The 25,488-nt window shown below is 38.2% G+C and overlaps 1 protein-coding gene across 2 annotated transcripts in view; it reads left to right on the forward strand.

Moving 5' to 3' along the window:
- The first annotated feature begins 2,243 nt into the window (after nucleotides 1–2,243).
- ARID5B (AT-rich interaction domain 5B) overlaps nucleotides 2,244–25,488 on the forward strand; it is a 147,202-nt gene continuing 123,957 nt past the window's right edge. Inside the window, exons 1-3 of one of the 2 annotated variants that reach the window (XM_038411188.2) lie at nucleotides 2,244–2,391; nucleotides 2,768–3,022; nucleotides 21,069–21,294. In XM_038411188.2, coding sequence (XP_038267116.1) covers nucleotides 2,371–2,391; nucleotides 2,768–3,022; nucleotides 21,069–21,294 — 502 coding nt within the window. In that variant the 5' untranslated portion in view covers nucleotides 2,244–2,370. Of the gene's footprint in view, nucleotides 2,392–2,767; nucleotides 3,023–4,616; nucleotides 4,860–21,068; nucleotides 21,295–25,488 lie in introns of those variants that run through there. The other variant, XM_038411191.2, reaches the window with a different exon arrangement.

Consider the following 25,488-nt stretch of genomic DNA (forward strand, 5'->3'; position numbering starts at 1 on the left):
CTGCAACCCAAGTTCTTTAAAACAAGCTTACTTCAACTACACTAGATGCTTACCAGAACAGTGCACTGCCTAATACACGTATCAGTCACCTCTAATGTTAAAGCAATCTTTAAATGCCCTCTGGCCATCAATAGGCATACTATTTAAAGATGAATAAAGTAGGTTAATTTAATTAAATGTATACTATACTTACTGCATGATAAAAGAAAGCAACACTGAAGTGTCATCTAATTCAGTAACCCCATATTCTACACTACATACTATAACGATCAGATGAAATTTCGAGAAAAGCTCATTAAAGAGTGATGCCCACAGATCATCTAACGTGGCTATGCTGAAGAATGGAAGAGAACAGAAATTGTTATATAGCCTCCTACATCTGGCAGAGTTGTAATATTACTTTAAATTATTAAAATAGTTTTCGACAGCTTTCAGTTCTTTTGCATGGGCTTTTATTTCTTATTGTAATTTGAGTATCTGCCATTTTCTTTCGTTTCTCTTTGTGTGTATAGAAACAAGCTAGATCTTGCTTTATTACTTCACCATGTTTTTTAAAATGTGGTTTAGATAATGTTAAATACTCTAATCTCACCGAAATGAGCGCATGCATTATGAAAATGTAAAAAAAAACACTATGCTCTAAGCCGCAAGTCACTGAGGATCCACATGTATCACCCCTAGTTTCCCCCCCATACTATTAACTTCAATCATGTGAATATGATTTTCATTAGAGTAATGCTGTTTCAACTAGACGCTGTGACTAGAGGTGAAATGTTGCGAAAGCGTTAAAAATAGCTTACTAGTAATTTCAACATCCTGTAATTTTATCACAGATCAGGTTTCAACTGTCATACTGTACAGACTTTATTTCCCATATATTACATGTTTACTTTTTAACATGCCAGACCTACTTTGGTAGGATCGGTGCCAATATAATAACATTAGAAGACAGAAAGCGAGAGTGCACCATTTTACATCAATACTGCGAAAATGCATCTGAAGGCTGCTGGTGAAAACATAGGGGCTGGATTGGTGCTGGGCTTTGCCATTTGATTTCATTGCTCACTGTGCCCTTTCCTTGTTCTGTCGCTCTTAAGTTTCTCAATGTTTGCATAATAACCCTGCATGCAAACCTCGTAATGCTTCAGGGCTCCAGGACAATAAATATACACATTTAAAGCCTTTATTGTCTCACGGTTCATGCCCCCGGTTTTAAACAGCTTAATTTCTAGTTGTATTTAACTAGTTTCCAAATGGATTTTTTCCCCTCTCCTCCCCCTCCTCCCGGTTCCAAACTATTACTGAGGTAGCGCTCTAGCTCTCTCCTGTGTGTGTGTTAAAGTCAGTATTTCTGCAGCACTTGGTTATATAAACACATTATGATTTGAGATCGCCCTTGGCAGAGATCAGCATTGTAAACACGTACTAATGTATATACATCAAAATTAAAGTATGCACACGCAGATCTGGGAGCAGCCTGAATGCATATTCCGAGAAGACCCACTGCTCCCATTTATTGATTTAGCATGCATCGTTTATTGTTCCATTCCCTATATGCAGTAGCTGTCCGTTCAATATTGTTTGCAAAATCCAGTGATTGTGTGTGTGTGTGTGTGTGTGTGTTCATTAGTCTCGTCTTTTTTCCAAAGCGAACAACTGCATTAATATTTATATGTTTATATAATCGATAACCCACTTTCTTCCTTTCCCACAGAAAACAGGCATCAAGCAGTTAATGTAACAGATTAAGTTCCTTGAAAATATGACAGTGAGGGAACGTAATTTAACTATCAAACAAATCTACATGTCTAATAAAGGCAAATCTGCTAAAGAGAATTAGAAAGACGAGCTGCGCCCCAGAATCTCTGCAGGAAATGTTCTTTATATTAGACATATACAAGCAGGTCCTGTCAGATCCGCAGCTGAACAGGGCAGCTTTTCTGCCTATCAAAAATGAAACGGTGATCCTATCCATCATCATTGGGGCTTGCAGGAATTAATTCTTGTCCCCACACAGGCTCCAGCTTTGCAATATTTTTTTCAGGTTTTAGATCTCAATTTTGCCTTGATCCATCCGCCCTTGTCCTATGCTTTGACTCAGCCCCCTCCCATGTTGCCAATTTGATCGGGCAGCAATTGGGGGGGAAAACTCGTCGTTTCCACACCTCTGGGAAATTGGGGGGCAGGAGAAATATTGGGCTGCTTTTCTGGTCATTTTGGGTGAGCTGGGAAGGCGAGGTTCAGGTTTTATATTGAGGATTCGGGCTGGCTGCTGGAGGAGAGAGCTTTACCCTGCCAGGACCTGATGCAATCCATTCAAGCCAACAAGTTTGGAGAGAATGTTGAGTTCAATCAATTCAGAACGTCGAGATGGAGCCCAACTCAGTCCAGGTATTCGTCTCTCCTCCGCTTCTCTACCCAGACCCCCCCAGCCCCGGGCCCCCACCCTCCGGCCCCCGCCCACAAACTTTCCACTAAACTTTCCCCCTCTGCACCCCCAAATGGCATTTCCCCCCTTTATAGATTCCTTCACTGATCATACATAGGCACAGATTATTATCCCAGTGATGATGATTATTTTTCCCTTGGGGGGGGGTTCTTTGCTGGGGACTGCCAGATCCTTATTTTAGATGATGATATTCCCACCTTAAGCCTGTGTGTGTGGGGGGGGGGGGGGGTGTTTGTGATCTATATACGATTGTCTGTCTTATTTGTGATGATGATTATATTTATTTTATTGACTTGACTTTTTTTTAATTCCCTGCAGTGGGTCGGCTCTCCGTGTGGTTTGCACGGTCCTTACATTTTCTACAAGGCTTTTCAGTTCCACCTTGAAGGCAAACCAAGAATTTTGTCCCTTGGCGACTTTTTCTTTGTAAGATGTAAGCCAGAGGATCCGATTTGCATAGCGGAGCTCCAGCTGTTGTGGGAAGAGAGGACTACCCGGCAACTTTTATCCAGCTCCAAACTTTATTTCCTCCCAGAAGATACTCCCCAGGGCAGAAATAGTGACCATGGCGAGGTGGTAAACATATCTCACTCTGTCTCTGTGTGTGTGTCTGTGTGGATTTTTCCTCCCCCCGTAATGTTTATTAAAGGACAGGATTGAAATGTTCCCTTCTGCAGGCAACGTAAGACTCTTTTAAAGGGGTAGTGCCACAGACCGGGGCTTGAGCTGTTTGCCATTGTAAGAGTTTCGATGGCAGCTCTACCGGGGGGGGAAGGGGGGATGCTCTATAAAAAGCCACAATCAAATAACTTGGGGGGAGGGGGGATTTAAGGATTTTTGTAAATGATTTTTTCCACTTCTTGCTGCTGCTGTGTGAACGTCACATGCTTTGGTGTTTTGTGTCCTCCCTCCCCCCCCCCCCCCCGATTTCAGTGGCTGATTGAGGAGTGGGGAATTTGGTGGATTTAGATATTGTTAACATTTTTTTAGTATTTGATATGTTTAAGAGGGCGGAAATTACGAAATGGAGGCTGAGTGAGATCAAAAGCTATTGAGCTGGCAAAGACGTGTTGAATAAAGTGATAAATGACAGGTACTGGAATAATACATTCAAATAACTTGCAGCGATGCCTGGGCGTATTTCAAAGCAGTCATGTAACCAGCACAAACACGTTAAGCATTAACAACGATCTCTCTTTTCTGGTGCATTTCGCTAGATGTGTTAGTTTAAAATTACTTTGAAAAAAAGTGGACGTTTTCCAGAAAGACTGGTGGGTGGGTGGGTGGAAGGGAATGAGTTAAAGGCTAAAGCTGAAGTCAAGCTGTTTCGTTTTACAGTCTCCCTGAGTTACTTCTAATAGGGAGCACCCATTGTCAATTTCATCCTGGAAAGTTTGATTAAAGTACCCCATAACTGCAAAGCTGAGGTCTGGAGCCCAGATTGCGTTTACAGTGTATTCTTCTAGCTCTGTAATTTCATGTATGACCGCAATTTTGCTGGCTACTCTAGTCAGCTGACTGCACTGTTATTGAGGAACTATTTCAGTGTGGTGTACAAACGGCGCTATGTTTATGCGGAGAGATGGCCAGTTCAAAAGCGCTCAGAAATAGCCAGATGTGGCTGCAATAATATTTCAGCTGCCTAAAGTGCAAGCATGGGGGGAAAATGACTGGAAGCCTTCTTTATTTCCACAATAAGCCCCCATACAATCTGAGCTGCCAATTCCTTCAACAGTCCATAGTCTGATGGAGTTAATTGTAGTTTTTCTCAAGCTCCCCCCCCCCGAAGTATCGAGTTACCCATTCCTATTACATGCTACTTAATTACTGTAACCTTTCAAACATTCCCTTATAAATTGCCTCTTCTGAAATAAATATGTAGTTCTGCTGTCTGCCTCTTTTTTTAATTGCCCATCTTTTCTGATGTCAATAATTAAGACATTTTGGAGCATGGAGAGGGTATTGAAAAACATTAACAGGTTGACCTCTCTTTTACTGAAAGTGCCTCTGTCCCCTCCCCCTGTCCAACTTTCCTGTGCAGCTGTCTCTTCCCCTCCCCCTCACTACTACTTATTATTTGCTTTTCAAATTTATTACTTCAACATGGGCTGTGATCTGGAAAAGGGGAGGATTAAATATCCAGAAAAGACTACAAGTGTAATAGACATTCTGCTAAACCAGACAGGAAATCATTTTGAATTTTATTAGATATTTTGTGGTAACTTCTTTTGAAAATTGTATTTGTATTTCTTTTAGTCCTCTTCTCAGTTTAGCACTTACCTATTTTAATTTGTGTGTTCGCAATTTAAATTGAGGATCCTCTTCTTAAGGATAAAAAAAAGACGACAGTGAAGGATGGAGGTTCTAAAATTGCTGGTGGTGAATATTTAGAAGCCATACTCCTGTGTGTGTGAGTGTTTTAAATGAAAGAGTTTTGGATGAGAGGGGTGGGAAATGGGACACAAATCATTTTAATATGCTTTAATGATCAGCTCATGTTACTGTGGTATGAACATCAGAGAAAATTAATCCTACCATTACATGTAAGAATGTTCCTTCTATGCAGTAATTCTCAGCTGCATGTACATTCATAATATTATGCATGATTTGATTTTTTTAAAAATGCAAACACTGATAGTAATTAGCTGTATGATTATACTTGTATATTTCATTAGGGCTTTAACTGATGTCATTCTGAATTATTCAACCATATGAAAACAATTTTCAATTGAGATAATGGCATGCCTTGGAATTATGCAAATGCTTATTGAATTGTATAGAATAATTATGACAAATGCAAAGCAGGTCGAAAGTTTCCTAATGCAGTACTATTTTACACCCCAATGATGTCATTTCCCCTCTGGCCTAAGTTAGTCATTCATTAGCAGAGTAGCAGCCGCAGCAAGAAATAGCAACAGCTCACAGAGATACTTCTTTGGCAGAGAGCCTACAGAAACTAGCATTTAGAGCCAGGGCCTAGAGAGGGCAACATAACACTCCCATTAAGAAATGTACTTTGTTTTCACTTACTCCATTAACTTGTTTATATACATTGACATGATTTTTTATCATTGATTTTAAATAGTTTTGAATGATAAAACCTGTTCGTAAATGTGTAGCTAAAAGACAAAAGGCTACATACTGATTGGCAATGTGTTACTTAAGGAAACATTTTACATATTGTATTAGTATGTAGTACGGTTATTTTAAGTCACTAAACCAGAGTAATAATGCTTTTATGTAAATGACAGCAACATCTATTCCTAAAGCACAGGCAGGGCTGTGTTTAGAATAGAAATGTTTTGTAACTCTTAGTATGTCTTCTATGTATGGAAATGCTATTCTTGAAATACAGGTAATTTCTAACTATAGAGAAGACACATCCTGCTTAGTTTAAGAAAACCTATGGATTTAAACTCCTTATTTTGCATTGAGAAAACTGGTATAAAGTGAGGTTGCACTTTTATGTGTATTGTAAATCTGCTGTATCAAAGGTTTTCTGTGATGTCAAAGGTCAAGAGAGGCACTTGCTGTGAGTAAAATTGTTGATTAGGAGAGCAACTGGTCTGATCATAAACTGTTGATCAAGCCAGTCAGAGGTATAATTATTGTCAGGAGCAGACATCCTCACTAGTTTGAGGATTAGTAGTGCTAGCCTTTTCTAAATGTGGTGTCTGCACTACTAATGAACAATTTCTTACCGTTGTAATATTCAGTCAGTGGCTACTCATAGAGGAAATAGCGAAGTGTGTGTGTAATTGTTCTGTTACTCAGAAATTACTGGTGGCATATTTTATCTGATTGCCAAATGTTTGAGCTAATCGGAGATGGGTGTATACAAAAGGCTTTTTACAAAAGGCCCGTTTATCCATCAGCCATATCTATATTTAACCATCTGTACTGGTAAAACTGGATTTTGCTAATACAGAGGCTCTATTTTAAGCAAGTTTGCCATTCCCTTGATGCCAATAGAACTACTCATCTGCTTATAGTTAAGCATGCTGGATGAGGCAGTAGAGCTCCATCATACAATCAAGCAAACAAAACTTAGCTGACTTCAAATTGAATTTTGAATGTGTAAGAAATGCAGGATCAGTCTCTTCCTTAGCTGAAAATGTAGGTACTAATGTCACAGAATTAACCTCTCTGGCTATGCTCATGAAACCCGAGTTAGAGACATGGAAATGAGAGCAGAACAGAGCCCTGTATGTCAGGCTTATGATGATGTTCTCTCAGTGCGCTCTTGGTGTATATCAGTGAGAACAGTAGGATGGCTGACATTGCATGAAAGTACCACACCGCTATTTTCTATCTAATCACCTGGGCAGGACGAGTGAGGTTTGCCTTCTAGCATAGTATAAGTTGGTGTTGTCCTCCAGCTCTGTAGGTGCCCCAAGATCCATGGGGAAAGCTTTCAGGTCCTGGGGCATTCACAACACTACTTTTTGAGACCCTATAGGGAATCAGGTTGCCAGGAGTTCCTGAAATGCCCCACAGCCAACTCCTCTAGGCCCCATCCCACAAAGCACTTAAGCACATAAAGTACTTAACTGAGCACAGGAATACTCCTTTTGAAGTCAGTTGGACTAATCACCTGATGATAGTTCAGCATGTACTTAAGTGCTTTGCTGGATTGAGGCCTCAAGGACAGCAGAAAGTGTCAAGTGGGAGTTTGTATAAAACAGGGCAGACTGGATCAATGTAATTTGATGTGGCATGGGAGGGAAGGTTCCTAATGGATTTGCAGGGAACTGATGCCATGAAAGCATCCTTGGCTCTGTCCCCTCCAAACCCTTCCTGCCACCAAATCTACAGCCCTGGCTCAAGGTCTCCCAAGCTCAGTCTACACACACTCCAGCACCATGTAGCTCCAAATGGGTGGTGCTCACACGGGTCAGATGAAACTGGGGATGATGCTACATTGGCTTAACCACACCCCACAAACCCTACAGAATTGTAGCTAAAGGTTTCTGCAGATTTTCTGCTCATTTAACCCTCTCCCACACAACCCTCTCCCCTCGCAGCAGGGACAATTTGGCCCAATAACACTATTGACCTTTTTGAAGAAGATATTTGAGAGTAGAATGCTTGTTAACAACTTGTATTTTCATGTTTTTAAAGCTGTCAGCATTAATTAGCCTATTCTTTAAAAAATTTGAAAAGTAGAGTTCATTAAAAGTAGGCCTGGTATTTGATAGGAAGTGTACATGCTAAAAATATTAATTTTCTTAGTCTGAAATATCACTCTTTTGAATACATTATTGTTAATTTTACTTCTTCTTATATGGTATCATTTGTTATAAACTACTTTAAGTGAATTTATCTAAATCTAGTTTTAGTAGAGATCAAACATTGACTCAGTCTGTCCTACCAAATGATGATCTGAACTTCTACCTTTACTCATGCAAGTAACCTTACTAACACAAGTAGTCTTCATGAGTTAGAGTTGCTCACATGAGTAAGGGGAGCAAGGCCACCACCCCTGTTTTATTACACATCAGACAGTATTTTGTATTTTCAGACTAATTTTTTAAAATTTTACTCTGTTGAAAAAGGTGTAATTTATAATTACAAGACTGACTTTTTTCAGAAAGTTTTGGAAAGCAAGAAGTTTCCAAATCTTAATAGGCAGCAGATTTAAAACAAACGAAGGAAGTATTTTTTTACATAATGTACAGTCAACTTGTGGAACTCCTTGACAGAGGATGTTGTGGAGGCCAAGACTATTAGAGGGTTCAAAAAAACACCCAGATAAGTTCATGGAGGATAGGTCCATCAATGGCTATTAGCCAGAATGGGCAGAGATGGTGTCCCAAGCCTCTGTTTGCCAGAAGGAGGGAATGGGTGACAGGGGATGGATCACTTGATGATTACCTGTTCTGTTCATTCCCTCAGAGGGAACTTGGCATTGGCCACTGTTGGAAGACAGGATACTGGGCAAGATGGACCTTTGGTCTGACCCAGTATGGCCATTCTTATGTTCTTACATTCTTAAATTATCATTTTTTCATTGAGGGTCAGATTCTTTCACCTTTACAGATGCTGAGCAGTCACATGCTCCTCAAAGAGTCTCCCTGATTTCAATGGGATTACTTAGATGAGTAAGTGAGTAAGGGTGGCAGAATCTGGGCCTTAAGCAGCTGATTGCAGTCTCATACGCATGGTCACGTATTGCCACCTTTCCTGGAAAACCTCCTATGTCGCTTGCATATTAATGGATTTTCTCGAGATATATAGGGATTGGTATTCTCTTAGTTGAAATTAGAACTGAATTTTTCCTTAGACTTCAGAAGGGGTATCTTGCACCAGGTCTATCCACACCAATAAAGTAAACAAATATGCAGAGTACAATTATTAAAGGGTGCTTTAAAAATCATGCTCATAGCATCAATTGCCAATGTATTGTTGCTCAAATTAACGCAGCCTTGGAAATCAGGTACACTGTAATAGCAATGTTAGAGATATGATATTCATCATAAAAGATCATCGTTTTGGTAATTGCATATCTACTCTTTATACTTTTGTCTCTCTCACTACCAGTAACATACACTGGCAAAGGAAGAAGAGGGAAATGACATTACTCAGTGAAGCCACATGTTGCTAGCCATTAGCCAGCAATCTGGTGTCTGTGGTCACTTAAGCAGATTTTTTTCCCTTACCTTTCATTTCTCAGTGTATTCAGACTGTAAAATGCACCCACTGTGCTCCACAGTTGCTTTTCCCAGCCTGATCAGTGGTACTAAACATTAAACTCTTGTCTTTTGAGAATAATAGGCTTTACATGCTACACCCTCAAGCATGTTGAGATACTGTGCAGGCTGGAAAATAAAAATGTTCTAATTGTGTCTTTTAAATAAGCACAGGAGTGAATTAATTAGACTATATTTTGTCTTTAGTTGCTTAGTTACACAATAGTATTCCTTAGCACAAGTAAGATAAATTGGCTCTTTTTGTGCTGCTTGTCCCTTAATCATAATTACTGTGTTGCTCAGGAGAGTAAAGCATACATAGGTTTTGCATTTTTAATAATATTCAAACAATATGCATATGATATAGAAAGTACGTTCCGGTTCAAGTTCTTATGTGCTTTTATTCATGAAGAAGTTCTACTATGATGGGAGCAGTATTTGCATTAGTTGCCCAGAGATATAGTTCTGGGAAATGCATAATTGAAATATTCTTGAAATGCCTATTCTGGCCCTTTCATTCATATTCAAAATAACAATGCCTCACATCTTAAAAGAATCATACATATTTGATTTAAGAGATTTTTCTTTGTGTTTATGTGTGTGGGTTCACACCCTGTTTTAACCCTGTAGAGACTAGATGAAGGTGTGATTGATAGTGTCATATCAAGTTGAGCTTTATATTTTGTAGCTAAAATGTAGTCAGAAGGTCAGAAGGACATTGGAGTTTTATGGCATTTATCCAGTGACATTAATATTGGCAGCCATCCATGTTCCTATGTGAAGGTGCCAGGGTTATACATAATAGAGTTTGCTTTCATTTTCAAGGTATTTTATCCTGTCTGAACAAACTAGTCTCTTTTAGGGCATATTGTGATGGAGCTGCCACTGGCGAGCTAAGAACTTTAGTTTCTTTCTGCACTGCACAGTGTTGGTTCTGAATGATGGGCAAATTGATATAGATATTGAACAATGGAAGATTCTGGCAAGAAACCCACTGTAAATGCTCAGTAGATGTATGTGAAAATTGGCTCCATTGTTCCATTGCATGAAAAGCAAGTAAATTATTTACAGATATTTGCTAATTAAAGCACGTATTGTTTTACCAGCACAATAGAATACAATACAACAAAAGACAAAAGAATAGGCTTGTATAATTTAAATCTGCTAATGCAATGTACTCTTTGTTTAGAAAAATATAATTATGTAATCCACAAGGAAAGCTTTTCAAACTGTAACAGTACTAGGCAAAATTAGCAATGAAATGCTTGTCAACTTGCCTAAACTAAAACAACTACCTGAGATCTGTAGGCCATCTGATGAGAAAATATTTTGAGTGAAATATATTTTCTCCTTGGTCATAACTTCTATCTGCACTGGCAGATATAAATTCAATTTGAACTTCTGTTCAGAAAAAAAAACCCAGGAGTTGTTATAGAAATCAGAAATATAAGTGTTTGCACTCATCCCTCTAAAAGCCCCCCTTCCCTTCACAGACCAGATTTACTAGTATCCCACAAAGAGCCGGTAACGCTCCATTCCTTACCATTTTATGTGATTCCTTTTGCAAATGCTGAATCATGAAGAGGAGTTTGTACAAAAGATGTATTAATGCCAAGGGAATAGAATCCCACATCGTTTTAATTATGTTACTCTACGCAGATCCCTCATGTTGTGTCTTTGCCTTGTTTATGGACCCCAGTAGGCTAAGAGCTATATTATAGGTCCTAATGCTCCCAGGTTTTGCATTTTTGAATATAATTAAGTTGCAAACAAATATGTAAACTAAACACATGCCAGTAGGCAGATCAGAGAAATGGGAGCAACACCAGTCACCTGTATTAAATAAGATCTTTGTTGCCCTTTAAAATTGGCTAAGGATTGCAGATTAAAGGTTTTAGCCTAGCTTTTTAAAATTCTCCTGTGTCACTTAATTTTCTGTGCTATATGTATTTACAGTTAGACTTTATACAGTGCCCTCAAGTGCTTGAATGAAAAATGGTAGCCATATAAATGCAATTTTGAGGTGCATATGCTTCACTCCCAGCACACTTGCCTCTTCTGAGTGACTGACAAGTTAGTTGCTTAGTCAAGAAAGCAGTCTGCCCAGATGCCCTTCAGAATGCATGAGTATGTGCTGGAATCACTGTGTGCCAAAGGCAGTGGGAAGGTTGTTTGGGTATAATGTGCTGAATGAGGAATTTAAGGTGGAAAGTGAAAGTGAAAGCATTATCTGCTTGTTAAAACACGCTACTGGTCAGGCTCTGCCACTGATTTACCATGTGACCTTTGGCAAATCACATAACTTCTCTGTGCTTCACTAAACACATCTACAAAATGGGAGGAATGGTACCTAGCTCATTTAGTTGCTGTCAGGCTTAATTTGTGGCTTGATGCTGTGGAAATGCAAAGTATTTTACTGATTAAATGACAGCCCAAGCCTTCATGTGCTCTAGAGATTTAATGTAGTATCTATTTTGCCACTGTAAGGCAGCTTTGCCCTGCTACATTAGGGTAAATTGTATGTTGCTACCTCTTCTGTGACCTTCCTAATGCCCAGTGCTCTCTGCTCCTGTTGTCCCTGCACATTAATGGTAAATGGGATGAGGACACACTTTGGAGCTTCATATTCTGAGATGAGAATTGTTAATTTTGGTCCTTCCAAAAAGCAAAACCTTTCAGGAATAGAGCCATAAACTCCACTAGCTGATTTATCACCTTATTGTCTTAAATAGTATTTGTCTACAATGGCCATAGTAAATAAGGTTGAAGGGGGAAAAAGATAGGTGCTTCCTACATTGGAGAGGTTGTTTAAGAATAATTTTCTCCTATAAAAATGTTCCTTGCCCCTTTAATACTCGTGAGGTCACTGGAGGAAGGATGGTTTTGTGAGTAAAGCTGTTGGCTGGGACTCAGAAGACCTGGGTTCAGCTTTGTCACGGACTTCAGGTGTGACCTTAGGTAAATCATTTAATTTCTCCGTGCCTCAGTTCCCTCTCTTTAAAATGGGGATGATACTTCCCTAGCTCACAGGGATGTTGCAAGGATAAGTTCATGATTAATATATGTGAGGTGCTCAGACACTATGGTTATTGGTCCCATGTAAGTAAATGTGCAGGGACCTGTAGTAATCTGCAGAGCATTGGTAGCTGATGTTAAAGCTGTATTCACGAATTTCTTCCAGATTTCCATTTGTTTATAAATTAACTTGATCATTTAAGATAATTTCTCCCCTTTCTTCCTCTACTCCCCTTTTGGACATGCACTGCGGTCCTAACATCTACCAAGCGATCTAAGATGTGCACCCAATTCCAGGGGCAAGAACAACAATTTTGTATAATTTACATGAGGGTCGTGCAGTATCAATTTCCATCTAAATTACAGAAAAATCAAAACTACATGAGGTGTAAATAAAGAGGATAATAGAGCTCTTTATATCAAAATAAAACATACAGTTCTATTATCCTTAGCGAATGTAGTCCACAATAGTCTAATTGTGTTTTGTGCTCCTGTGGGTGAATGTGTTTTCAGCAACAATGCACTGGGTTGTAAAATATGCATCCCCAGCTATCTACTGTGCTAAAGGTTTCAATAAAAAGGCTGAAGATGTTTTTCTCATGCAAATTATACTGATCAGATAAATGGCACACAGTGTCTCCTATAATTATCAACAACAGTTTTTACAGTATGTCTCCTGTTTCCCTAGGCCATATATTTGATGTTACTAGATCAGTAATTCAGTAGACAGCCGAGCAGGTGTTCAAATCACTCTTGACCTCCAGAATTCTTTAAATGACCCCTGGAAGCACTGGAGTGAAAACATTCTCAGCGTGTTAAAGTTTTGAGATATCTTAGTTGCCATAATTTTTTAAAAACTGCCTTCATTTCTTTAAAAAAAATCCCAACTCCTACTTATTGCAGTGAGTGAGAAGTTGTGATACACTGTGTGCCCGCTTAGAATAAAGTTGTACAGTCGCACCAAGCTTCCCTGTGGTGATCTGCCTTCCAAGAGTTAATTTTTCTTAAAATAATAATAGTAATAATCTGCTTTAAACTGTTCTAACTACCTGCTCTCTTTCCTTCGATGTAAGCATTCCAATCATCTGCTGAGTCAGGCAATATAGGGTTTTGTGCTTTCAGGAGGCTCTGATTGTTGCTTAGACAACAATGACATATTTTAGCATAATGGCTCTCAAAGAGGTACCATCCCTTTTTATTGAACTTCTCCTCTGAAAATAATAATCTGACACCTTCAGTTGGGTTAAAAACAGAATGTAAGAAGGATAATTTGTAATAGTGTCTTTTCTAGCCCTCTCCCCACACCTCGGCTTGATAGTGGCAAATATTTTACTTCACTCTGGAGTCCTGTAAGATGTATTGCAATTATAAGCTGACTAGATGCCACATTTTATTGGAATAGAAGAAAAAAGTGGCTCCTTTTATAGGCAGTTATTTCAAGATTTAGATAACTGCATGGACAGGGGAAACATTCCCATTGGCTGGTCAATATTCTTAAGGGGGCAGCAGAGATAAATCTAATTCCCAAGCAGAGTTGAAATTCACCTCTTTCTATCACAAATCTAATTTCATTGTTTCAGGAAAAATTTGTAAATGTTGCCTTCATTAAAGTCTTACCATGCAATGGGGATCTCATAAATATATCTCTTCAGAGCATAGTTAATCTCATATGAGTTGAATATTTTTATGCTGTAATCAACTTGGGTGGTTTTTCATGTTTCTATGGAGATATAATTATGGATGACATAAATGGTATACAGCAGATTTCTTTAATCTTCTAAAGGTTTGGTAGTCGTAAGTCACTACATAGCTGGTTTTTATTTATTTAACATATCTATTCATTTGTCGTCTTGTTTCAAGGGTTTCTTCATAACCAGGGATTCTAGAAAGAGATATGCAACGATATATGTCAAATAGTTAAGAAGGCTTCACAGTGTTAGTGATTCCAGGATTTGTTGGTTTTCTGAGGGAATCCATGCCCTCAGGAGTTTAATAATTTGATTGTGCCTGGTACCTTGAAAAGCCATGGAGGTGCTGTAATGTCTCGAGGGGCACTCCACTATCATTACTTGCCTCATGGAGAAATCAACTCGTTTGAAGAAATAGTCCTGTTTATTTTCATTTTCTTGCACAAAAGATGTTCCTTCTAGTTTGGATTTTAACGTAACACCAGAGAACAGAAATATGTGTAGTTGGTTTGGGTATTGAAATATTGAAAGGTGCCATGTAAAACCAAAGGCCAAGATTTTAAAAAGTGACTAGTGATTAGGTTGTCCATTTTTAGATGCCCAATTTGGGAAACTTTAAAGCAGCCTGGTTTTTGGTCAGTTGGTTGGTTTGGTTTTCTTGTTTTAAGAAAGTAATGAGCACTTATCCTTTTGAAAATCAGACCCCTTTAAGTTGTTTCACAGTGAGCACCCAACAGGTGAGGCTCCAAAATCACAAGTCAATTCGTGGAAATGTTAGTCAAAATCTATTTTGTTTTTAAGGATAAATGTTGATTCTTTAATATTTAGAACTTGTTACACTGATTTTCTGTTTTTTTGCAATTTGAAATCCCCCCGAAGGGTTTGGGTGTTAGATACAGTGAAGCTTTGGCCCACACAGCACTGGGCACACCCAGGGCACAGCATAAGCACTGGCACGTCTCACCAATATGGCTTTTCATTCATAAAACTCAAAGTGCTTTACAAAGATGGATAAGCATAATTAGTATCCCCATTAATAGATGAAAGAGACTGAGATAGTGTGAACTTGGGCAATTGCACTGTCAAGGATAGAGCTGGGACTAGAACCCATGTCTGCTATTCTAGTATCCTATCCAATGGCCCAAACTGCCTTTTCGGGAAGAAATTTCACATTGGTAACGGACACAAAACACAAGATTTAGCTTTAAAAATGTTGAAGGGACAAACACACAAACTGACTTTTGAACCAAATGTGCTTTTTGGAAACTTTAAAACATATGCATACCCAAGTCATCAATCTGGGATGTAAATTTGCTCTTCCCTTAATATTAGTTTAATCTGCCTGAGCGGAGAGAGAATCTGAATATTTTTCAAACTAATCGACTCTGTGTGGTTGGTTCCCATTGAAGTCACTCCACCTGGGTAAAGGAATCTATCTATTCATGGAGTCAACTGCAGGAATCAGGGCTTAAGTTTCTGCAGTTAGTTATATCAGACTGTAACCTGAATTATTTACCAGAGGAACATATCGATAACACCACTGTGCAGAAACTCAGACTTAAGCACTTTTTCAACCATCTCATCCAGGATAAATATTTCTAAGCATTCTAACTGAAGCTGTGGTTCCAATCATTCAATTGTGTAGCTCTTACTCACCCTGGTGTGCACTTATTCATTTGATTGAAGTCAGTGAGGCTACTTGTATGAGTGAGTAAGTGGTCACCATCATGAGTAAGAGTTACAAAGTCTGGCCTATCGCTGGCATTGCACATGTCAGGGCTAACCACATGAGTTTGCAAAGGGACTAATCCAGAGCCTACTAAACTTGATGAAAAAGATTCCTGTGACTTTCAATGGCTTTGAATCACAGTGAACAGAATGAGGGGGGAAAAAAAAGTATAGCAAGAGGGAGCATGACTAAATTGTGTTTTTATTTAGGAGGAGGTTACACAAAACAGAAAGATGTACTTGGTTTGTGCTTTAAAGCATGAAATAGCCTGGTATCTTTTGCCATTAATTAGCTGTGCAAATATTACTGTGTTGCTCACTAAACACCCACTTTGTGTCTTGTCAGATTATCACAAACTGGGAAGGAATCATTCAAATATACAGACAGAGGTTTTTGTATTTTTCAGTTTAAAATTAATTCAAATGTATTTGCCTCATAGAATGTACTCATGACAAATGGTATGGGCTGGCTTTATGGGTGGGTGATGTGGGCAACTGCCCAAGACACTGTGGTTCGGAGGGCGCCATGGTCAAGAGGCAAGGAGCGGGGTGGGCCTCAGGTGCAAGGCCGCAGAAGGGAATTTGGAGCAATGAGGGTGCCCGAGGGTGATGGGGAGATGGCTGGGGAGGCAGCAGGGGCAATGGATGGAGTCGGGGGAGGCAGTGGGGACCAGGGATGATGGGGGAGGGAGCTCAGGGAGGCAGCGGGGGCCAGGGGTGCCAAAATACAAGTTTGCCCAGGGCATCATTTTTGTAAGGCGGCCTGGCAAATGATACATCGAGAGAAGGTAAATTATTGGTTAAATGCACAACAGAACCTTAGAAGCTATTTTAAATACTTAGAAAAAAAATCCAGGAATCTTGTTTTTTCCTTGCAAGAGTATTGGATTCAAAACCAAAACTGGATGCAGCTGTCTGCTTATCCTTATATTTTAATGATCAAGATGGGTGTTTGTGTTTTGTTTAATGGCCACAAATAGGCTTTGAAGTTAATACCCCCAGTAAGATAAATGTGGAAAGTTCACACCTCTGGTGGTGCTGTTGTGTCAACATTTAGGGCTGCAGACTCAAACCTGCAATGCTCTTGAAGGACGACATCACAAAACAAGATTTCTCTACAGTGGTAAAAGTCAGACCGGTAACTCACTGCCAGCACAGCTCTTCGAGTTGAATTGGGAATTGCTGTAGTGTAGACAAGGCTTAGTTGTTTTTAATCACGGTGCTTCGTAACCCCATTGCTGCCCCAGTGGAGAATTACATATCTTCTTTGCTTGTTTGTTTCTTGACAAACAGAGAAGGGCTTCAAACAGTAAGAGTATCAGAAGCCTAAATTTTTCATACATGGATCTGGATTTCCCCTGCTAAAAACTCATCAGGATATCTTTATTTTAACAGGACACTGAACAAAATAATTATTGGTTCACAAACTGTCCTTTTATATATAAAAATATTTGCAATGAAGTCAGTGAAATGCTGTAGGAACCAATATAGATAATGTTTCCCCTGGTTTACTTTAAGATTAACTGCCTGGCAAATAAGAATGCACTATGACAGGGAGTGCCTGAATATAAATGGTTGGTTCATGAGCCCACTTGAAGGTTTGTATTCCAGTTTAATGTGATGTTGGATAATGTAGCAACATGGAGATCTGCATTGGTTTGGATCAGTGCAGGGACAAATTCTGCCACTGAGAATAGTTCAAAACTCCCAGATGAGTTCAGTGAGACTGTTGTCTGAGTAAAGACTGCAGAATTTAGGTTATAGTGTTTATGTATTAATAACACAACGGGACAGATTATAACTGCTTCAGTACCTAAGCACTGGGTAGCCCCTCCACCTCCAGCAGTCCTTCACCAGAGGTACTCAGAATGCTATATCCATAGGTCCCCAAGTGTAGTTGTGAGGGCATTAGCATTGTCAGAGGAGGTGTGTTTGGGCAGGTTGGGGTCGTGGCAAGGCCCGCACCCTACATACAATGGCAAGTGGCAAGAGACCTTTCCTGGAGTAATCATATCACATCTGTTAGACGGGGTTACCAATTGCTGCTAGTGTTCTGACTCCTCTGGGCACCAGAAACATTCTATCCATTCTGCCTACCTCTGCCATGCTTTCCTCTAGGCCCCCAGCAAATTCTGACTCCAGTATCCTTAACCTGAGACATAACTCCTATTGAAGTCAGAGGAGCTTTTGAAGGCAATGGGAGTTTCTGCTTCATAGAGACTGTAGAATCAGGGCCTTGAGATACAATTGGCTGCAATCCTGAACCATTTTCATCTTGTTCACAACAAACTCCGGAGCGTGCTGCAATCCCTTTGATACCACTCCCCTAAGGAAGCCTTAGGAGGAAACTCAGCAAGGTGAACCTGGAGGACTTTCTGAGTCCCTTTGTCCCCTTTCTACTGATTCTACTGTGGGATGATATGGCCTTGGCTATTGGCCTATGACATTCACAGTGTAGGTCCTGATTCAAGAAGATACTTAAGTACATGCTTAATTTTAAGTATGTGAGGAGTCTCATGGAGGTTAATGGGGTTGCTTATGGGTGAGATTCTCAAAAATCTAAGGGAGATTCCTGTCTTCACTTAGGCACTTCAGTGCCTTTCTCCCTTCGGTATTTTTGAAAATCCCATCCTAAGTGTTTAAAATTACATGTGCACATAGGTACTTTCCTGAATTCATGCCAAAAGCATTCATCATTGGCCTAAATCTGCTCCCACAATAATCAGTTTATTATTGACTTTGGTGGGAGCAGAGTTAGGCCAACATAGAACATTTTTGAAAATCTCACATTAAATAATTTCTGTATAAGTAATATTGCAAACAATTATTTTATAGGCAAAAAAAGCTAAATGATTTAGGAGCACAAGTCCCACTGACTTTCAAAGATATTTTTGTTCCTAAGTCACTTAGGTACTTTTGAAAAGTTCACCCAGTGTACTTTAGTTGCATTTTGATCTATTTCTCCTCCTCACCCATCTATAAAATGTTTAGAAAATGAGACGTCCTTAACTGCATCTGTTACCACAGTAACTGGCTAAATTTTTGTTATGGTTTGTATTCATACACTTGGTTTATGTGCTAATCTGATTCAAAATGCCTTTCTGTGCATAACTTTTGTATTACATTAGCTGTCACAACAGTATTTATGGTCATAAAACTCATTTTGCAAATTGCTAATATGTTCACATGACAATTTTTGCAAAGATTCTTTTCCTAGCCATTCACACTGATGTAGGCAAAACTAAGTATAAAATACTTTGGTCATGGTTGCTGGTGTGTGGTCATTTTGCTGTCACACAAAACTTTAACTGTGAACATGTGATTTATGCTCTTTTGTGTTTCCTGATACTTATATCTTCCATATTTTTCTGCTTCCTTATCAAATTTCCAACTAAATCCTGGCATATGACTGTATTGCAAAGTGGGTTTGCTGCTGAATTGTTAGTAAAAAACACGGGTTGTTTATCAACCAATATTCTTGGATTTATGGTTTCTGTATGTGCCATGTGTGTGAAGGTTGTAGTCTGAAACAGGTTAATTCATTGAAGATGTAACAGTGATTGTACTTTTCTTTTAGTTAATAGGTTGTTTGCTTGGCTAACTTTGTACGCTAGCCAAAGTTAGTCATACCAATTCTTGGAAAGGATATGAAGAAACTGGTAATTGAAATCGTAATCATTTGGCCATAAAAGTTATTTTGAAAATAACACTTTAACCAAAAACATATCTAATTTGGAAGTCAGATTTCTATGAAAGATGCTGCTAAATAGAATGTTTCTAAGTACTCTATATTAGAAATTGTGATACTTAATGATTCCATTCAACATCCTATACAGAAGACCCCATCGAGAAGCTGTTAAGTCTGTCTTCATGCAGACTCAATTTTTTCACTCTGACATTTAATAATCACCATGTAATAGCTATAAAATGCATAGCAAGTACAAATCTTTTATTTCAAGTGGATGGTGTAATGAAATTGGGTGAAACCATCCATTGAAAATGTACTTTGTAGTATGCAGCATTGTTTACAAAGTAATAACATTTGTCATAAGTGGAAAGTTAAAACATTGTCTTGATTGTTTGTTGTTCAATGGAAGTTCATATTCAGCACAGTGATAAAGGAAAAGATTCCATTACTAAAATTTACTTAGCATACAAGTATGAGGTTCAATTTTGAGTAAATATTTGCTATTGCACTAAAAGTAATAGAAGATGACTGCTTATAAAACAACTTTGTGTTATACAAGGAAGAGTGAAATATCAGATCTACATTTTACCAAAGCTACTGTGTAGGTTTCATGTTGTGTGTAACTTATCACAAAACTTACCCACGCTTCCCACCCCACCCCACCCCTTTTTTTTTTGGTGCTATTAAGGAGTATTTTATTTTCTGAGGAATGTGTTAAGCAAAAACTACAGAACCAACCATGCAAGAATTTCTTTCTTTTTTCCCCATTCCTAAATGGTTGTGTTTATTTTGGAGAAAGAAAGAATTATGGTTAATATTTTTAAAGTGACTATACTACCCATGTTTTATCTAGAAATGTGTGGTGTGAAAGATGTGTTATAAGTCAGTTCAAGTTAAAACATCTACTGTTTCAAATATTTAACTTAAAGATCTCATGTTTATCTTGGTGGGAGTTGGGGTTAGGTTTTTCTTTTTCTGAAGCCTTCTTAAGCCCTGCCTACAGTAGGCAGCTATAAAACATTCTGCTTATTCATCATGACTGAGAAGAGTTGATTGTTTCCTGGAAGGATAAAAATGTAGCAATTAGAGATGTTTAATTCAAGTATATATTCAGCAGGCTAAACTGAAGTTAAATTGCTTTTTCATAGAATGTATGCTTAAGAGGAGGGAAAAATACAATTATGTTCTGTTCTTGAAAAAGTTTTAAGAAACATGAGAATATGCAAGTTTCTTTTGGTGGGAAACGCATAACATTTATGCAGTATTTCTTTTGGGATTACATCACAGTTTTATTTAATTTTTAGGACAAAAGTTAAATTCAATATTTGTGTATAAGCCAAGGGAAAATGTACCATAAACACAGGAATTTTCTGGTGAGTCAGAGTTCCAAGAATCTAAGATTTACTTAGACCATTTATCTGAGGACTAGCTATAACCAATAGTCATCCAGCCATGAGTTTTTACATTTGCAGCTAATTGCACCTAAAAAGCAAGCTTTCATCCAAGCCTTTGGGTTATACAAAATGCACTTTTGGCAATCCACATTTAAAATACATTTTAGGACTACTGCCCTGATGTTCTTGTACATTTTTTATCACATAAATATTTACTTCAAATAAACAACCAACAGTGACACTAAAATGGCATGCAAATTGCATGAGTTATTGGATATTCTGTATCACAGAAAAAGTAATCTGCCAAGAGCAAGATAAACTTTTCCAATAACATGTCAAAGAGGCAGTGCTACAAACTTATCTTTCATCATAAGCCACACATAACACGCTCTGTTCTTGTTTGACTACATCTTGCAGGATGAAGTTATTGCTGTTTCAGAGAAGGTGACTGTGAAGCTCGAAGATTTGGCAAAATGGGCACATTCCGATTTCTCCAGGTGGAAGTGTGGTCTCCGGGCTGACCCAGTCATACCCATGGAACTGGGCAAGAATGGGCAGAAGGAAGCCTTGATGAGATACAGGCAGTCCACACTCAACAGTGGCCTGAACTTCAAAGACATTCTAAAGGAAAAGGCTGATCTTGGTAAATATAGTTTTCTTTTCTAAAATTGCTGTTTGCCTACCTATGAATGTATTTCTAAGGGTAACAAGCCCAATCATGCAGTGCTTGTTCAGACAAAACTGTCATTGACTCTAAGACTGCAAGCACTAAGGCTCAAATCCTGAAGTTGCAAGCAAAGGTAATTTACAGGGGCTTCCCACAGAAACTATGTAGGCATTTGGCTCAAGTATGTGGTATACATCATATGGGATTGAATCTGATGCCTTCTCTCTATGCAATTAGAATCACAGAAGAAAGAGAGAGGTCAAAGACCTATGAGATCATATTGCCTATATTCTTGCCAACGTAGGGTTGTTGCCTATCACTAGTGCTTCTCTAGTCTTTGTCCAATACAGTGTTAATTGTCTTAAGTAATGAAGTTTCCACAACTCCCTTTGGGACACTGTTTCACAGTCCAATGCATTTTACTTTAAAGTTTCTTGTAACATTCAGCCTATGTTTTTTAAAATAATCCATTTAATTAATCATACTTACACCCATTTGTACTGTCACTTGGTTTCATGATGAAGTGGATCTTTTCTTTCTCACTTTTCCCTCTCTGCAAAAATGGAGAGGCATGGGAATGCAGATGGACAGCTTTTCTGCTGCATGGGCTCTCTAATGCTTGGATCTCTGCAAGCAAGCTTATAGTTTTTGGGATGCTTCTTGCTCCCCATATGCATGCAAGTCCTACAAGTTGGTTCACATGGACGGTCTCCTGCACTGCCTGGCTCTCCTTTGACTTCAGTACATCAGTGGGATGTGGAGGCAGGATCTGCCCATATGTATCAGCTTGCAGAATTGGGGCCTAAGTGGGTACAGAATCTGGGTCTAAAAATGCCACCTTTGTAGACGTTGTGCACACAACTCCCATTTCCTTTAATGGGACACATTCTTATGCAAGGACTGTAGGATGACGTCTGAGGCAGCTGGTCTTCTGTTGGTAAATATAACTAACCGCGATTAGCTTTATTGGGAGATTGACATGCACATTGGCTGACAGGTAAATAAATTTCAATGTGTGTTTCAGTGAAATTTATTTCCTATAGTATGTTTTTGGTTTTTTTTAGAAAGCTAAGCTTAGATAGCTTCAAGCTTAGCATATAAATGGATGAAAGGTAAGAAATCAAAAGTTAAGGCTGATACTCTGCCAACTCCATGTGCAGAATTTTTTTCTCATCTACATGAATTGAAGATAGTGGGCCAAGTTCTCAGTTGTGTAAGCAGCATAACTCCATGGACTACAATGGAACTATGTCTACCTACGCTAGCTGAGGATTTGCCGTATAGAACTTACCTTAAACAGTGCTGAGTCTCTCATTTCCCATCTAAGCAAATGGTGAGGTGAATTTGTCAGTCTGACTTTATAAACTTCCTCAGCTAGTCAGGATGATGTTTCATTATGGTTGAAAGTTGATATTTTTAATCAATATCTACAGTAAAATACTTGCAAAACTTTTGTTAGTGGTTTCTTCTTCTTTGTAACTAGATGTACATTCCTTGTACATTTCCTTGCATCTGTTTGGTGTATCAAAAGAATCTGAATGCTTCTCAGACAGAGCTTTTGGGTTTTAATGTTCTCTTGTTTTGTTTTTGACAAACAAACAAACAAATCCTCTGTGGTAAGTTTATAAAACCAGTATTATTGACTCAAGAGCCAAAGAAAATTATCTTGAAACCTAGCACACACAGTTCATAGCTGCATGTTAAGCCTTTGAAAAGAGGGGTTACACTAAAAATGCATATGGTATCTGAACTATAACAATGTAATTGTGAAAACCCAACACTGAGAGCATTGTATGTGGCTTTCTTTTAGTTCATGAATCAGGCTGCTTTGTCAGTACCTATAAAAAAAAAATTGAGTCAATTTTTTTTTTTAAAGTTTCTCTCTGTGACTGGTTATCATTGGTTTGAAACCCACAGGCATTTAGAAGACATTTAGCCATTGGGCATGTTGCTTTTGAGAATGGGTGCAACTGCTGAAAGATAGACAAGAACTCTCTTACTGCTTGGTTTATTTAAATGTAATATTAACATTAAAGGGATTAAATAAATGTACAGTAGAACCTCAGAGTTACGAACACCTCGGAAATGAAGGTTGTTCGTAACTCTGAACAAAACATCATGGGTGTTCTTTCTAAAGTTTACACCTGAACATTGGCTTAATACAGCTTTGAAATTTTACTATGCAAAAGAAAAATTCTGCTTTTAACCTCTTAATTTAAATGAAACAAGTATAGAAACAGTTTCCTTAGCTTGACCAAAAAAAAAAGAACTTTCCCTTTATTTGTTAGTAGTTTGTTTAACCTAATACTGTATTGTATTTGCTTTTTTCTTTTTTTGGGGGGGGAGAGGGGAAAGGGTCTCTGTTGCTGCCTGATTGCCTACTTCCAGTTCTAAATGAGGTGTGTGGTTGACCAGTCAGTTCGTAACTCTAGTGTCATAACTCTGAGGTTCTACTGTAGTTTTCCTGTTCAGTAAATAATGTGGAGGAACTATAGTTTTCTTGCTAAGAAAACTGCTACGTTTGGCAGTACCAGGGAACTAACCCCGACATTTGGTTTGACATGGGATCAGGATTTAATCACTATTAGTTGAAAGGATGCTGAACAAAATTTGCTCTCGTCTGCACTGACTGGTCATTCATGGCATCTATTATGTCATCTAAATAGACTCATCGCAATCATAGGTCAACACAATAAAATTTGTAATGTGGATGAGTCTGGTTAGAGTAGGGAAGCTTGAGCCGTTGACCTGCCTGTGCTGTAACTTTTCTCTTGTCAAAATGGCACCTTTAGTGAGCGTAAAGTACACATCCGTAGAACTCTTCCAACACTATGGTTAGAAATTTGCTAGCTGTAATCATGGCTAGTAGGGTTCCAAGCATGGTCTCTTGGGCAAGGTTTTTCTTCTCTGTCCTATAGATGACACACACCTACAGCAAATTGATGGTCAGTTTTATAGTGTTAGACTGGCCTTTAGGGGAGGTAGTCTGTAGTCTAGTTCTTGCACACAAATCCCTGCCTGAACTAGTCAGGAAAACGATTCGTGAACTCTGCTAGCAATACCGATGTTTAATGCTGATTGTAGGCTAGTAAATTTCTGATTCTTTTGTTGACAGGACCTAGATAAACAATATGATTGCCTGAAACCATTTTCCTTGTGGAAATGCACATTTCTTTTATGAAAAAATCCTATGTAGTTGAATAAAAATGATTACTTTCCTATAGAATATATTTGACCCTCCTCTAAAATTTAAAAGAAAATTATATCCCTGCTAAGGAATTCTAAAGGATGGCTCAAAAAACCCGATATCATTTTCCATTAAATTCAATAGGTTTTAAAGGTAATTTCTGTAGAAATAGATTACATTTCTATAGAAACTTATTGTTTTCATCCCTATTAAATTATGTAGGTCTTTTCCTTAGGAAGTGCATTAAATATATAAAAATCTCATATTTCTGAGGTTAAGTTTCCAGCCTGAAACATGATTCCAAAAATTATATCCCTGCCTTTCAGGGTGTGTATTTTATACATTCTCTCTCCCTCCCCAAATATGTCATGTGAGTAATTAATTTCTTAAGTCTATTTATATTTTTCTAATTATTTATTTCAAATGTTGGTACAAATAAGGAATAACAACAATGCAGTATATAAAAATAGAATAGTTGCATAATATATTATTCATAATAAACATGAGAACCTATTTTTCCAGAAGAATTGGCCTGACAAAATAATTCACTACCAGGGCTTCTAGTTATTTATTTTTGTCTTTAGAATTATTTAGGAGCTTGGGGTTATTTTGTAATAAATAGACTTCAATACCCATATTTGGTAAATCAACTGGAAATAGCCAGATGAGGAGTCATTTCATTTTAAATTTTTTTTAGCAATTAAGCAGTGTAAACACTATCAGTTAAACATGGGTAAGTTACAAATTTGTATTCCTTGGGCTATAGTTAAAAAAAATTCAAATTATTTTATATAACACTGCTTCTTACAGAGTTCCTTTAAGTGAAGTATGAAAGCTGCAATGTAAGCTTTATTGGCCTATAAATATGTCATTATAGTTGGACTACATTTATATGCTTTGGATTGTTGTTTAAGCCAAGGAAATATGTCTCTACAGGTTGACTTTTTATTGAAACCCTTTGAGGCATACAACAGAATGTATTT

Source organism: Dermochelys coriacea, chromosome 7 (genome assembly GCF_009764565.3).
Source record: "Dermochelys coriacea isolate rDerCor1 chromosome 7, rDerCor1.pri.v4, whole genome shotgun sequence".
Taxonomy (NCBI): domain Eukaryota; kingdom Metazoa; phylum Chordata; order Testudines; family Dermochelyidae; genus Dermochelys; species Dermochelys coriacea.